General features: G+C 51.8%; 1 protein-coding gene across 6 annotated transcripts in view; it reads left to right on the top strand.

Moving 5' to 3' along the window:
* TRPV4 (transient receptor potential cation channel subfamily V member 4) overlaps nt 1–14,436 on the top strand; it is a 50,432-nt gene that overhangs the window by 11,157 nt on the left and 24,839 nt on the right. For all 6 annotated transcript variants that reach the window (XM_016924152.3, XM_063786052.1, XM_016924153.4 and 3 more), the window contains exons 2-3: nt 7,408–7,824; nt 13,857–14,029. In XM_016924152.3, the coding sequence (XP_016779641.1) occupies nt 7,439–7,824; nt 13,857–14,029 (559 nt within the window). In that variant the 5' untranslated portion in view covers nt 7,408–7,438. The remainder of the gene's footprint in view (nt 1–7,407; nt 7,825–13,856; nt 14,030–14,436) is intronic.

Here is a 14,436-nt window from a genome sequence, read left to right as displayed (position 1 = left end):
GGTCTGTCTGGGAGCCTGAGCACCTTCTCTGTGGGCTCCTTCCTACCCATGGATTCCAACCCCCACCCACCTCCCCACTGCCCACCCACTCACCCATCTCTTCTGCTTTCCTTCTCCCTGTGCCCCAGGCCACACCATTCCTCTGTGCACCCTGCACTTTCCCCTCCACACCTTTGTCCTTGACACCTCCTCTGCCCTTTATCTTCCTCCTCCTCCTCCTCACAGCCTTTCCCCCTCCCCATCAGGATTCTGGCTGCCCTTGCTCTGCAACCCTGCCTGGAACTTCAGGTCCCTGGTCTTACAGCCTAAAAAAACCAAATATTCATTGACACCTCGTTTTGCTTCAGCACCATGCTGAATGCTGGGGACACAGGGGACACGAAATAGTCCCTACCACATGGAACTAAAACTCTGGAGGCGAAGAAAGAAGATGAATCAAAGAATAATATATAGGCCGGGTGCAGTGGCTCACACCTATAATCCCAACATTTTGGGAGGCTGAGGCGGGTGGATCACCTGAGGTCAGGGGTTCAAGACCAGACTGACCAACATGGCAAAACCCTGCCTCTACTAAAAATACGAAAAATTAGCCGGGTGTTGTGGTGCATGCCTGTAATCCCAGCTACTCGAGGAGGCTGAGGCATGAGAATTGCTTGAACCCAGGAGGCGGAGGTTGCAGTGAGCTGAGATCATGCCACTGCACTCCAACCTGGGGGACAGAGCGAGACTCTCTTGAAAAAAAAAATACATATATAGAAAAGTTTAATCGTGGGAAGTGCTGTAAAGGAAGGCACATGTTACTCTAAGAGTAAAGAGCAGGGGAAACAGGAGGGCTTTTCAGAGGAAGTGCCCTTTAAGATGAGGCCTGAGGAGTAAGTGGGAGCCAGCCAGCGAAGGGAAGGGCATTCCAGGCGGAGGGAACAGCCTAGGCAAAGGCCTGGAGGCAGAAAGAGCCATCAGCCTTCCCTCCTGGACTGCGAGTTCTCTGAGGTTCCACACTTTTATGTCTCCCCTGTGCCCTGCAAACAGGTGCCACTGCATTGATGCCTGGTGGAATGGATTGATTCCAGAAGGGAGGGAACCGGGAGAAACCAGCTCCCTGGATTCCTCCCCGCTGGGGCGGAGCAGGTTTGCATGCCCAAACTTGCCCCCAGATTTAAGCAGCTTTCCTTGGTCACGTAATCAGGAGGATGGGATTTGACAAATGTTTGCCAGGGTTTCCATGAGATCAGGCAAAGCCGCGGGTAACCCCGAGGATGGGCCCCTTTTTCCACCCTCTGCAAGTTGGGGCATGGGGACGGAGCCAGAGACCTCCACCGCCTTTGAATCCGGGATTCTCAGAGAGAAGCCATCTGTTGTGCAATGTGCTGTTTATTGAGGCTTTCTTTATGCCAGGCACTTGACTCAAGGTATATACCTCTCACAACGACCCTATTACGATCCCTTAATAGGGCAGCTGAGGGCCGGGCATGGTGCTCACGCCTATAATCCCAGCACTTTGGGAGGCTGAGGCAGGCGGATCACGAGGTCAGGAGATCGAGACCATCCTGGCTAACACCATGAAACCCCGTCTGTACTAAAAAAATACAAAAAATTAGCCGGGCGTGGTGGCGGGTGCCTGTAGTCCCAGCTACTCGGGAGGCTGAGCAGAAGAATGGCGTGAACCCGGGAGGCGGAGCTTGCAGTGAGTGGAGATGCGCCACTGCACTCCAGCCTAGGCGACAGAGGGAGACTCCGTCTCAAAAATAAAAAAAAAAATAGGGCAGCTGAAGAAAGTGAAGATCAGAGAGGTTGGGTAACTTGCTCATACTCACCCAGCAAGTGAGCTGTGGGTCTGGGATCTGACCCTCTGGTCTGCCTGACGTCAAAATGCTCTCTCACTCTGTGCCCCACCGGCTCAGGGGGCCATGAGAGCAGAAAGCCAGGTTTCCGGAAAGCCTGGGGTCTCTGTCTAGGGCAGAAAGGAAGGTCTGGGGACCCTGGCTCAGCCCTGTATCTCATCACCCTACTCAGGACTCCTGCACCCCTTAACTTGCCCACTCCTGAGCCCTTCTGGTCTATGCAGTTCTTAACACCATCCGACATGACTCTGCTGCTTGATTTGTCTAGTTTATTGTTTCCCCACCAGAAGGTCTGCCCCCAAAGGGATTGATATCTGTTTTGTTCACATCTGTGTCCCTAGTCTAGCACAGTGCCTGGCACATAGTAGGTGCTCAATAAATGTGTGGAATAAATAGGTAGCTGGCTTCTACTGCTGCCCCTTGGGCCCTTTCCAGAGGAAGATGCAGATTCTTTGTCCATCCTACACAACTGCCATCTCTGTGTGGACCACCATTCAGTATATATATTCTAAAGAAGAGTTTGAATATAAACCTTCTTTTGAATATATACGATTTAAAACCAACATATTCAAAAACCGCTACTTTGGCTGGGCGCAGTGGCTCATGCCTGTAATTCCAGCACTTTGGGAGGCCGAGGCGGGTAGATCATTTGAGGTCAGGAGTTCAAGACCAGCCTGCATGGGAAACCCCGTCTGTACTAAAAATACAAAAATTAGCCGAGTGGTAGTGGCATGTTTCTGTAATCCCAGCTACTTGGGAGGCTGAGGCAGGAGAATTGCTTGAGCCTGGGAGGAGGAGGTTGCAGTGAGCTGAGATTGTGCCACTGCACTCCAGTCTGGGTGAGAGAGTGAGACCCTGTCTCAACAAACAAACAGCCGCTGCTCTAAATGAACGCTGCTGTGAAGATGTCAGTGTGTGAGGATGTTCACAGTCGTGCAGGAACGTTCTTGGGTGCCTCCCTGATGCACACCTGGTGCAGCTGGGAGCTTCCCCACTGTGGAGGGGCTCCTGGTAGGAGGCATTGTGAGCCTGTACGGGAACGAAGGGCCCACCATGCCTGCTCACAGTGGGCACACACACATGCACACGCCCATGGAGGAAGGTGGGAAGAAATGTACATGACAGTCACACACAGAGGAGACACATGTGGACTCACACCCAGGCTCTCAGCCTCTCTCCCTGCCTGCATCCCCCCCTTCCCTCCCTCCTAAAACTGGCATGAGTTTGGAATGTGTAATAACAGCCTTTAGGGCAAATTAGAACAGGGAGTAAACTCTTTCTCTGACCACAGAGAACAGGACAGTGTTTGGGGAGGGAATTGCCACAGAGCAGCAGAGCCGGGTGTGTGTGTGTGTGTGTGTGTACACATGCCTATGTGTATGTGTACACGTGAGCTGGTGTGTACACACTCCTGAGTGCTGTGATGTGGAAGGAGCCCAGGGCTAGGAGTCTAGAGGTTTTCTTCAAAGCCATTTGCTCCCTAGCTGGCCTCTCAGAGCCTCCATTTCCTTAGCTGTAAAGTGGGAGCAATAGCCTAGCTTTGTTCAGGTTCTTCGGGGGATTGAATGAGAGAGGGGCTTGGTGGATTTTAGCGTGGGCTATAAAATGTCAGGCTGTAGTGCTGGCACGTGTGTGCATGTGTGTTTTGGGGAAGGGGAGTAAGGAGGACAGGTAAATCAGGACCGTATCATAGTGGTGATGATGATACCATTAAATGTGACAAGATCCAACATTTATCAAATATTTCTTAGGTGCCCAAGAAACACTTGACCTGCTTTATCTCCCAGAAGCCCTACAAGGGAGGTGCTATTATTGCAATCCCCATTTTACAAATAGAGAAACCGAGGCTCAGAGAGATGAGAATGGGTGGCAGTAATCATCCCTTCCTCCTGGGGGTGGTTGTGAAGCTTGAAGGAGACACTGTAAGCACTCAGGTGGTACCCTGGTACTCCATCACTAACCTGCTGTGTGACCTCAGGTAAGTCGCTTAGCCTCTCTGAGCCTCAGTTTCCTCATCTGTAAAATGGGAATGATTGCAATACCTACCTCCAGGGCAGATTTTCTCAACCTCAGCGCTGTTGATGTTGTTGACTGGGTTATTCTGTGTGGTGTGGGGCTGTCTTTTGTTTTGGAGGATGTTTACTACCATCCGGCATGGCGGATCCCAGCAAAGGCCCCTGTGCAGGCCTGGTGAGGTGGCCGAGCTTCCTGGTGGGGAGGCCTTCCCCCTCTCCTCCCTGGTCAATCTATTTGAGGGTGAGGATGGCTCCCCTTCACCCTCACCTGGCACCCAGGACATCCCCAGTCCATGGAGGGATTCAACCTGGGCTCTGCAGCCAGCTGCCCGCATTTCAGTCCTGGCTCTGTCACTAACCTGATGTGTGACCTCAGGCAAGTCACTTAGCCTCTCTGAGCCTCAGTTTCCTCATCTGTAGAATGGGAACAATCGCAGTACCTACCTCCAGGGCAGATGTTCTCAGTCTCGGCGCTATTGACATTGTGGGCTGGGTCATTTTTTTGTGGTGTGGGGCTGTCTTTTGCTTTGGAGGATGTTTAGTGCCATCCCTGGCCTTGATCTACCAGATGCCAGTAGTGCTCCCTCTCCTGTACAGTTGTGACAACAAAACATGTCATCAGATATTGCCAAATGTCCTTAGGGGAGGAGCAGAACTGTCCTTGGTCAGCCTGAGCTACGTCATCAGGCGAGGATGGTGATTTAGTTCATAATTATTATTTCATCCTAATTAGAATGCTAATCATGATCGCGGCGTGACTTGCCGAAGGCCACACAGCAGCCAGACAGGTTGACAGTTGCTGGGAGGGGATTTGAACCCGGGATTGGCTGGCACCAGAGCCCCCATTTTGGAGTCCCCAGGAACCTGGGGTGCTGTCCAGGCTTAGGGGAGGGCTATCCTCCTGAGGGGAGGAGGGTGCAGGCATGGCGGGGGATGGAAGGACCTTCTTGGCTGCCTTCTCTGGCCTTGGGAGCTCCCTGGGGTGGGGTTCCATTAGCCCCTGAGGTGCCATGGTGAGGGGTGCAGTGGATAGAAGGGTATTGACAACACAGAGGGTGCGCCTGATGCCTCGTCTCCCCCTGACCTCAGGGCCCCCAGTGAGGTGGACAGGGCCATGCCCAGGAGAGTCTAATCCACCTCCCGCCAATGCCTGTGCCCCTGCAGATGCCCCCCCTGCCTCAGCAACCCCCTGGCCCCCATTCCTGCAGAGCAAAGCCCAAATGCATGTGGCAGCCATGAGGGACTGGGGATCCAGATCCCCCTCTCCTGTCTGGCCAGTTGAAAGGACTTCATGTCTCCAGAGGTCCTACTAGGTGCTGGAACTGAGTAGGTGCCTCACATGCTGGAGGACCCTAGGAGGAGGCGTGGTCACTCCAGTCTTACAGGTGGGAAAACCATGGGGCAGACAGAGGAAGTGATTTGCCCATGGTCAAACGGCTAATGACCAGGGCCAAGAGAGGAACTGGGTCTCATTTCAGAACCTGGCATCCTAACTTCTCTTTCTTCGTTTGGTTATAATAACTGAAAGTCCCACTCTATTTACAGATGAGGAAACTGAGGCTCAGAGAGGCTAAGCGACTTACCTGAGGTATTTATTTTTAGATAGAGTCTTGCTCTGTTGCCCAGGCTGGAGTGCAGTGGCGCCATCTTGGCTCACTGCAACCTCTGCCTCCTGGGTTTAAGTGATTCTCCTGCCTCAGCCTCCTAAGTAGCTGGGACTACAGGCACGTGCCACCACGCCTGGCTAATTTTTGTATTTTTTATAGAGACGGGGTTTTGCCATGTTAGCCAGGCTGGTCTCGAACTCCTGACTTCAAGTGATCCACCCGCCTCGGCCTCCCAAAGTGCTGGGGTTACAGGCGTGAGCTGCTGCGCCCAGCCAAAACCCCACTTTAATCCCAGAAGTGGCACTGGATATATCTGACCTCACTTCCCACTGCCTGCAACCCTATGAAGAAGTGACTACAATTGTACCCATTTTGCAGAGGAGGAAACTGAGGCTTGGGGAGCTCAAGTAACTTACCTAAGATCACACTACATGTAAATAGCAGAGCTGGGATTAGAACCCAGGCCTGAATGACTCCAAAGGCCAGGCTGTCTCTCCCTTTTGGTGTCCAAAGGGAAGCCCACCCCCAGTGGGAGCTCTGACCCTCTGTGTCCTGCTGCGCCCACTAAGGGAGGCCTCTTGCTGTGTCCCCACCTCTCTGGTCCAAGTCTTCCCTCCTGGAAGCCACAGAACAAACAAGGTGGGAACTAGTTTATTTGTTTTTCTACGTGCGTATTGGGTGGGAAGGGTGAGATGTACAAGAGAGGGTTTTTCAGACATGCCCCTGCCTCCCGGGTGGGGTGGTAAGAGTTCCAGGAAACTCACCCTTGGTGCCCAGCCCCGCCTGGCTGGCACCATGCTACAGAGAGCAGGGCGCTGACAGCCAACCAGTGGGGCCTTGCCCCTCCCTTGCCCTGGCTCCTGGCTAAGCACTGGACCCGGGAGCCAGAGAGACATGGTTCAAGTCCAGCTCTTCTTCCTGCAAGCTGTTTGCTGCCTTTGAAAGCTGCTTCCTCATCTGAGAAATGGGAACAAATGACATCTTTGTCATAAAGTTGTTCATTTGTGTGAGGACTCAGGGATGGACAAGACAGATACATTTCCTGCCTCCTGGCACCCACAGCCTGGGAACGAACCATCCCGTGAACAGTTGGGATAAAGCTTCTGAGGAGAGGAGCATGGATCCTGGGAGTGAGTGTGTGCAGGCCAGGGAGGGCTTTCCAGAGGAGCCCAGTTGAGCTGGAATACCAGTGGGGAGGAGTTGACCAGGCAAAGGTGCGGGGAGGGATCAGCACTTTGCACTGGGGAGCAGAGTTTGTGCACTGGGGAAGTCAACTCAAGTCTTGGAGCCTCAGTTTCCTGTTCTGTAAAATGGGTTCATCATGATGGTGTTTGATGAGGAAAAGGACTGCCGGCCTACACAGCAAGTCCACATGGATTTTCTGAGCCCCTCCTGTGCCTGAAGCCCACGGTTAATGGTTCTGCCTTAGCCAGGTTCTTACCACGTGCCAGGCACTGCACTGCACTGGCCACTGGACTGCATGTTCTGTCCATGAGGCTTGGATATCCCCATCTTACAGATCAGGAAGCTGAGGCTATGAAATGTTGACTTGCTCAATGTCATGGAATGACTAAGTGTGGAGCCTGGATTTGAACTTGGCTCTCTGGGGCTCCAAAGCTGGCTTTCTTGGTCAGCAGTAGGGTCTGGGATCCAAGTATGGGGTCCCAGCTTGACCCTGAAGTCCACCCTCTTTCAGCTAATGCCCAGGGTAGTTGGACCTGGGGCCAATTTGTGTTTCCAGGTTCCTGAAAGAGGCTCCTGTTGCAGTTCCCGCCTGAGGCTGGCGGCCAACCACATCTGGGAGTGGCCTCCCTGTGCCCCTGTCATTACAACGGTGGCTTTGAAGCAGCTGGCAGCACTGCTGCTTGTCCACGTGGGAGGGGGCTTCCTGGAGCCCCCACCCCTGGCCGGGTTCTGCCTGACTCACCTTTCATTCCCTTGCAGGCTGAGCAGTGCAGACGGGCCTGGGGCAGGCATGGCGGATTCCAGCGAAGGCCCCCGCACGGGGCCCGGGGAGGTGGCTGAGCTCCCCGGGGATGAGAGTGGCACCCCAGGTGGGGAGGCTTTTCCTCTCTCCTCCCTGGCCAATCTGTTTGAGGGGGAGGATGGCTCCCTTTCGCCCTCACCGGCTGATGCCAGTCGCCCTGCTGGCCCAGGCGATGGGCGACCAAATCTGCGCATGAAGTTCCAGGGCGCCTTCCGCAAGGGGGTGCCCAACCCCATCGATCTGCTGGAGTCCACCCTATATGAGTCCTCCGTGGTGCCTGGGCCCAAGAAAGCACCCATGGACTCACTGTTTGACTACGGCACCTATCGTCACCACCCCAGTGACAACAAGAGGTGGAGGAAGAAGATCATAGAGTGAGTATTGTTAGCTTCCGGGCCTGTGGTCTCCTCCTCTGTATCCATTCACCCATTCATCATCCACCCCTCTATCTATTATCCACCCATCCGTCGATTCATCCATCCATCCATCTGTCCATCCAACCATCCATACATCTATCCATCCATCTATTCATCTCCCTATCCATATATCATCCGTCCATCCATCCATCCAACCACCCATCTATTCATCCATCCATCCAACCATCCACACATCTATCCATCAATCCATTCATCTCTCCATCTCTATATCCTCCATCCATCCATCCAACCATCCATACATCTATCCATCGATCCATTCATCTCTCCATCCATATATCATCCATCCATATATCATCCATCCATCCATCCATCATCCAGCCATCTATCATCTATCCATCTATCCAACCATCCATCATCCATCATCCATCCATTCATCTATTCATTTATACATCATCCTTCCATCTGTCCATCTATTCATCTATCCATCATTATTCCATCTGTCCATCTATCTACTATCCATCCATCTATCCATCTACCCATCATCCATCCATCCATTCATCCATCATCCTTCCATCTGTCCATCTATTCGTCTATTCATCATTCCATATGTCCATCTATCCATTAATCTATCCATCCATCCATATATCATCTATCTATCCACCCATCATCCATCCATCCATCTACCCATCTATCCATCATCCATCCATCTATTCATCATCCATCTATCTATTAATCCATCATCCATTACTCTACCCATTTACCCCTCTGTCCACCCTTCCATAGGACATTTGTCTGTTCATCCATTCATCCATCCACCCACTCATTTATACAATGCATACATCCACCCACTCATTTATACAAATGCAAATGCATTTATACAAATGCAAACTCAGCCATTTACCCATTTACCCATTCACCCTTCCACCCACTCATTTATACAACTATTTACTCATCTAACTCTCCATTCATTCATCTGCTTTTTTTTTCTTTTTGAGATGGAGTCTTGCTCTGTTGCCCAGGCTGGAGTGCAATGGCATGATCTCGGCTCACTGCAACCTCCACCTCCTGGGTTCAAGCAATTCTCCAGTCTCAGCCTCCCGAGTAGCCGGGATTACAGGCACCCGCCACCACACCCAGCTAATTTTTTTTGTATTTTTAGTAGAGACAGGTTTTCACCGTCTTGGCCAGGCTGGTCTTGAACTCCTGACCTCGTGATCCACCTGCCTTGGCCTCCCAAAGTGCTGGGATTATAGGTGTGAGCCACTGCATCCTGCCTCATCTTTTTTTATTCACCTACATATTCACGTACTCATCTGTCCCCCATTAATCTACTTTTCTGTCCATCTCTTCACCTACACATCCAGCCTTCCATTTGTTTATTATCTTCTTATTTATACATCTGTTCATCCATCCATCCATCCATCCATTTATCCATCTATCATCTACTCATTCATTTACCCATCTTTACACTTTTTTGTCCACCTATCCAATCTATCCATCCATTGTCCACTCATGAAAATATCTATCTACTCATCTACCCATCTGTCAGCCATCTGTCCAGCCATACACCCATATAACCAACCTTCCATTCATCTACCGTTTTCTCATCTGAATGTCATTTCATCCTCTCACCTACCCACTGTTTCTAGTCATCTAGCCATTCAGCTATCAAACTATTCATCATTCATTCATTTATTCATTCATTCATTCATTCAATTTCTCATGCTTGATTGCTCACCTGCCTGCTGTCCTTCTTTCCTTCCTCTCCTTCTCTCTTCTAACCACCAATTCATTCACCCAGATCTCTGTCCATCCATTTGTCCATTCACTCTTTTGTTTGCTTAGTCACTGACTCATTTATTCATTTGCTCATCTTTTCTTCCATTTTTGCATCTATTCATCCATCCATCTCCCTGCCTTCTCTTCCTGGCACACATCCAGCTGCCCCTCCTGGGTCTTCTTCAATCATCGCCTCCATTCCTGGCCATCCAGTGGCTTTCCTGAGGCTTAGAAAGAGCTGGAAACCCTAAGGCATTCAACCTTCTTTCCCATAATGACAGCCTTGCTGAAAGAAAAGACAGACTGGAGAGAAGCCCTGGATGGGGTCACAGCATGTGGCCCCTATGACGCATTCCATGCCAGGCCTAGCTGGGGACAGGGAGCCTGCAGCCCCCTTGACCACCTTGTCTGGTCCCCATCCTCCCCCAGTGTGTTATGCTGGCATCTGCATGTGGTTTGTGTGGCACTCTGCAAACTCAGACATCCCGGGTTCTGTTTCCAGCATGACCCTATTGTCTGTCACCTGCAGACTCCCTGCTTTGTGAGGTTGAGCCCTCCCTCCTGGTCCTTTAGGAAGCCTAGGGACTTGCACAAGCTTTTGGCAGTTTGGGGGAGGGAGCAGGGCTTGCAGTCTCCTAGCCAGCTCCTCCTGAGCCTCAGCAGGCCCTGCTGAACTGTATCCTTTCTAGGTCCCGGCCCTGCTGTCCCTAATGTGCCCTGAATTGACCCTTTCCTCAACTGCTCCATGAAATCTCCTCTCGGTGGCCTGTGTGTGTGTCCTGGAGGATGGTGCTGAGGTCTGGAGATGACCTGGACTTGCATGGTCCTCCTCTGTCCCCCTTGCTGGCCACAGATTCATTTATCTCTTGGATGGAGCCGATTCACCTTCACAGCCCTTGCTTGGTCAAGAGCCGCCCCCTTTATTTATTCACAGTCATTGATTCATTCAGATGTCTCTTTTTCTTTTTTTTTTTTTGAGACGGTCTTTCTCTGCCACTCAGGCTGGAGTGCAGTGGCGCTATCTTGGCTTACTGCAACCTCCACCTCCCAGGTTCAAGCAATTCTCCAGCCTCAGCCTCCTGGGTAGCTGGAGCTACAGGTGTGCACCACCACAACCGGCTAATTTTTGTATTTTTAGTAGAGACAGGGTTTTACCTTGTTGGCCAGGCTAGTCTCGAACTACTGTCCTCAAGTGACCTGCCCACCTCGGCCTCCCAAAATGCTGGGATTACAGGCGTGAGCCACCGCACCCAGCCAGTGGATGTTTCTTGGGTGCCCACTATCTGCCAGTCAGTGGGGTTGGCCCTGAGGCTTCAGGCTGAGCCAGACCAGATCCACCTCTACTCAGGCGGCACTTTCCGTTTAGAGGGTGAGACAGACAAGAAGCAAGTAGCTGAGCACATGGATGTGCCATGTGAGTTGGGGGAGGTGCTGAAGTTAGAGAGTGGGTGGATACAAGAAAGGTAATCCAGGAGGGCTTCTTGGAGGAGTTGACATTTAAGCCCAAAGCTAAAGGTCACGAAGGGGCAGTCACAGAGAGGGAGGGAAGGGTGTTGTAGGTGGAGAGAAGTGTGAGTGCAAGGGCCTAAGGCTGGAGAGGCTCTGCAGATGTCTCCAAGGAATAGGGCCTCACAGTTGTCTGTGCTGAAAAATCTGTACAACCTCTGCTCAGAGGTGGAAACTAAGGGCCAGAGCAGCAGAGTGCCCAGTGTTCCCATCCTTCTGTCCCCAAGCCTTCCCAGGTCCTGTTGAAAGCTGGTGGGCTCTGTATCTCCCATTCCCCTCCCGCAAGCCCTCCTCCCCACCCCTACCCCAGGAAGTCCAGGCTGGTGGAGTAAGTGGGGCACGGCTGAGCCCTGAAGGCTGCCTCAGTGAGATCTGGTGGGGGCAGTATTGCTTTTTATTTTTTGGCTCAAAGGTCAAAGTTCAGGAAGAGGTAAAGTGGGGGCTGCCTAAGTGCCCTCATTAGAGGCTGTGTCTGTGCCTGTGCCCCTGTCAACAGGAGAGCACGTCTTACCCTACTGTGGATACTAATGATCCCCTTTGCCAGTACCTGCCCTGAGATGGAAAATCTCAACCCCTGGCGAAGAGGAAGGGAGGAGAGTGGCTGTCCCCTTCTCATGGCAAGACAGGCTGGGTACAGCCAGATGCCAGCTTTGTCCACCCTTGCAACCCCGTCCCACCTGCTTCCACAACCTGCCCTGGCCTCAGTTTCCCCAACTGCATTCCCCCTTCCCCTCTGGCCCTGCTGCCTCTTGTTAGGGTTTTCTCTGTTCCCCTACTCTCCCCTCTTCTCCCTCCCAGACCCTGTGCCTCCATCTTCCTCCTTCTCTTTAGTCTCTTATTCATTGAACAGAGTCTTACTGCATCCCAAGATGTGCCAGGCACTGGGCCAGGTAAGAACGTGACAGAGAGAGCATTCCTGCCTCATGGTGGCCCTGGGCTAGCTCTTTCTCTCTCAGAACCTAGCATATAATAGGTGCCGAAATAATGTTTGTTGAATGACTGAATGAGTGTCTCCAAGCCCTCCAGCTCTTAGTGTCTGTTTCCTTCCTTTCTCTCTCTATCTCTTCTCTTCCCAGCCCTCTCTGTGCCACACCCTTCCGCCATCTGCCTCTGTAGCCCCACATCTCTCCCATGCACATACAAGCTCCAGACACACAGTAGACACTCATTAATAATGGTAATATCAACTAACATTTATTGAATGTTTACCATGTGGTGGGCCATGGGCAGGTACATATGAGCATGGCCTCATTTGTCTAAAATGTTTGTTGAATGAATAAATTAATGGGTTAGTTATGGAATGAATGGATGAAATGCCTCATCTTTTAGTCTGCTGTTTCTTTATTTTATCTTTGTTTTTGTCTCTTTCAGTTTCTCTGCCTTAGTAAGTACTCAATAAATGACTAATATATGAGTGGGTGGATGAGTGGATGGGCAGTTGGATGGATGGATGGATGGATGGGTGGGTGGGTGGATAGGCAGATGGATGGATAGACGAGTGATGGATGGATGGATGGATGGATGGGTGAGTGGATGGATGGGCAGATGGGTGGATGGATGAGTGGGTGGATGGATGGATGAGTAGTGGATGGATGGGTGGACAGATGGAGGAGTGAGTGGATGGGTAGATGAATGGATGAGCGATGGATGGATGGATGGATGGATGAGTGGGTGGATGGATCGATGGATCAGTGAGTGATGGATGGATGGATGGATGAGTGATGGATGGATGAATGGGTGGATGGATGATGGGTGGGTAGGTGGATGGGTGGATGCTGGGTGGGTGGATGTATGGATGAGGGATGGATGGATGGATGGGCAGGTAGGTAGATGGGTGGATGAATGGATGGATGGATGGGTGGGTGGATGGGTAGATGGATGGATGAGTGATGGACGGATGGATAAGTGGATGTATGGGTGGATGGATGGATGAGTGATGGATGGATGAGTGATGAATGGATGGATGGGTGGGTAGGTGGATGGGTGAATGGTGGGTGGGTGGATGGATGGATGGATGAGTGGGCAGATGGATGGATGAGTGATGGATGGATGGATGGATGGGTGGGTGGATGGGTAGATGGATGGATGGATGAGTGATAGATGGATGGATGGATGGGTGAGTGGATGGGTAGATGGATGGATGGATGAATGATGGATGGATGGGTGGATAGATGGAGGAGTGGGTGGATGGGTAGATGGATGGATGAGTGATGGTTGGATGGATAGATGGGTGGATGGGTAGATGGATGGATGGATGGATGAATGATGGATGGATGGGTGGATAGATGGAGGAATGGGTGGATGGGTAGATGGATGGATGAGTGATGATTGGATGGATAGATGGGTGGATGGGTAGATGGATGGATGGATGGATGAGTGATGGATGGATGGGTGGATAGATGGATGAGTGGGTGGATAGGTAGATGGATAGATGAGTGATGGATGGATGGATGGATAGATGGATGGGTGGGTAAGTGGATGTGTGGATGGATGGGTGGATAGATGTATGGGCAGTCTGTGCATTTCTTTCTGTTTGTCTCCACCCAACACACAGTAGGTACTAGCTATAGTTTGTTGGATAAAACATTCCTTAGTTTTTACATCTGCCCCAACTACCTCACCCTGTTCCTTGTAGGGCTTCAGCTGCCCGCTCGCCACCACAGTCTCTGGGTCCCTAAGGCCAGGGACAGTGGGGCAGGCAGGGGATGAGCCCTCCCATCAACTTGCCTCCCTACCTCCTCCAGGAAGCAGCCGCAGAGCCCCAAAGCCCCTGCCCCTCAGCCGCCCCCCATCCTCAAAGTCTTCAACCGGCCTATCCTCTTTGACATCGTGTCCCGGGGCTCCACTGCTGACCTGGACGGGCTGCTCCCATTCTTGCTGACCCACAAGAAACGCCTAACTGATGAGGAGTTTCGAGGTGAGCCACCCAGATGGGCATAGCCAGTGGGACAGCCAGGGGTGTGGGGGAAGCCTGGCATTGGGGGCCCCCTTTCCCCTCAGCTTCTTTCTTTGGGTCGGTGGACTGCATTGGCCTGGAAAGTGCACTGGACAGGGAGTCTGGTCCTGTGTGTCCTTCACCATGTTACTTAACCTCTCTGTGCCTCAGCTACCTCCATTTATTCATTCTTTCATTCATTCAGCCCTTATGTATGAAAAGGTTAGTGTAGTGGGTAAGCAGAGTCCACCTACCTGGGTTCAGATTCTACCTTTACCACTTAAGCGATGTGTGACCTCTCTGAGCCTCCGTTTCCTCATCTGTAAACTGGGGAATAATCATAGCATACTCCTGGCTCTCATCCCACAAAGAGCCCAGCGCAGGCAGCT

Source organism: Pan troglodytes, chromosome 10 (assembly GCF_028858775.2).
Source record: "Pan troglodytes isolate AG18354 chromosome 10, NHGRI_mPanTro3-v2.0_pri, whole genome shotgun sequence".
Taxonomy (NCBI): Eukaryota; Metazoa; Chordata; class Mammalia; order Primates; family Hominidae; genus Pan; species Pan troglodytes.
This window is presented reverse-complemented; position numbering and strand designations above follow the sequence as displayed.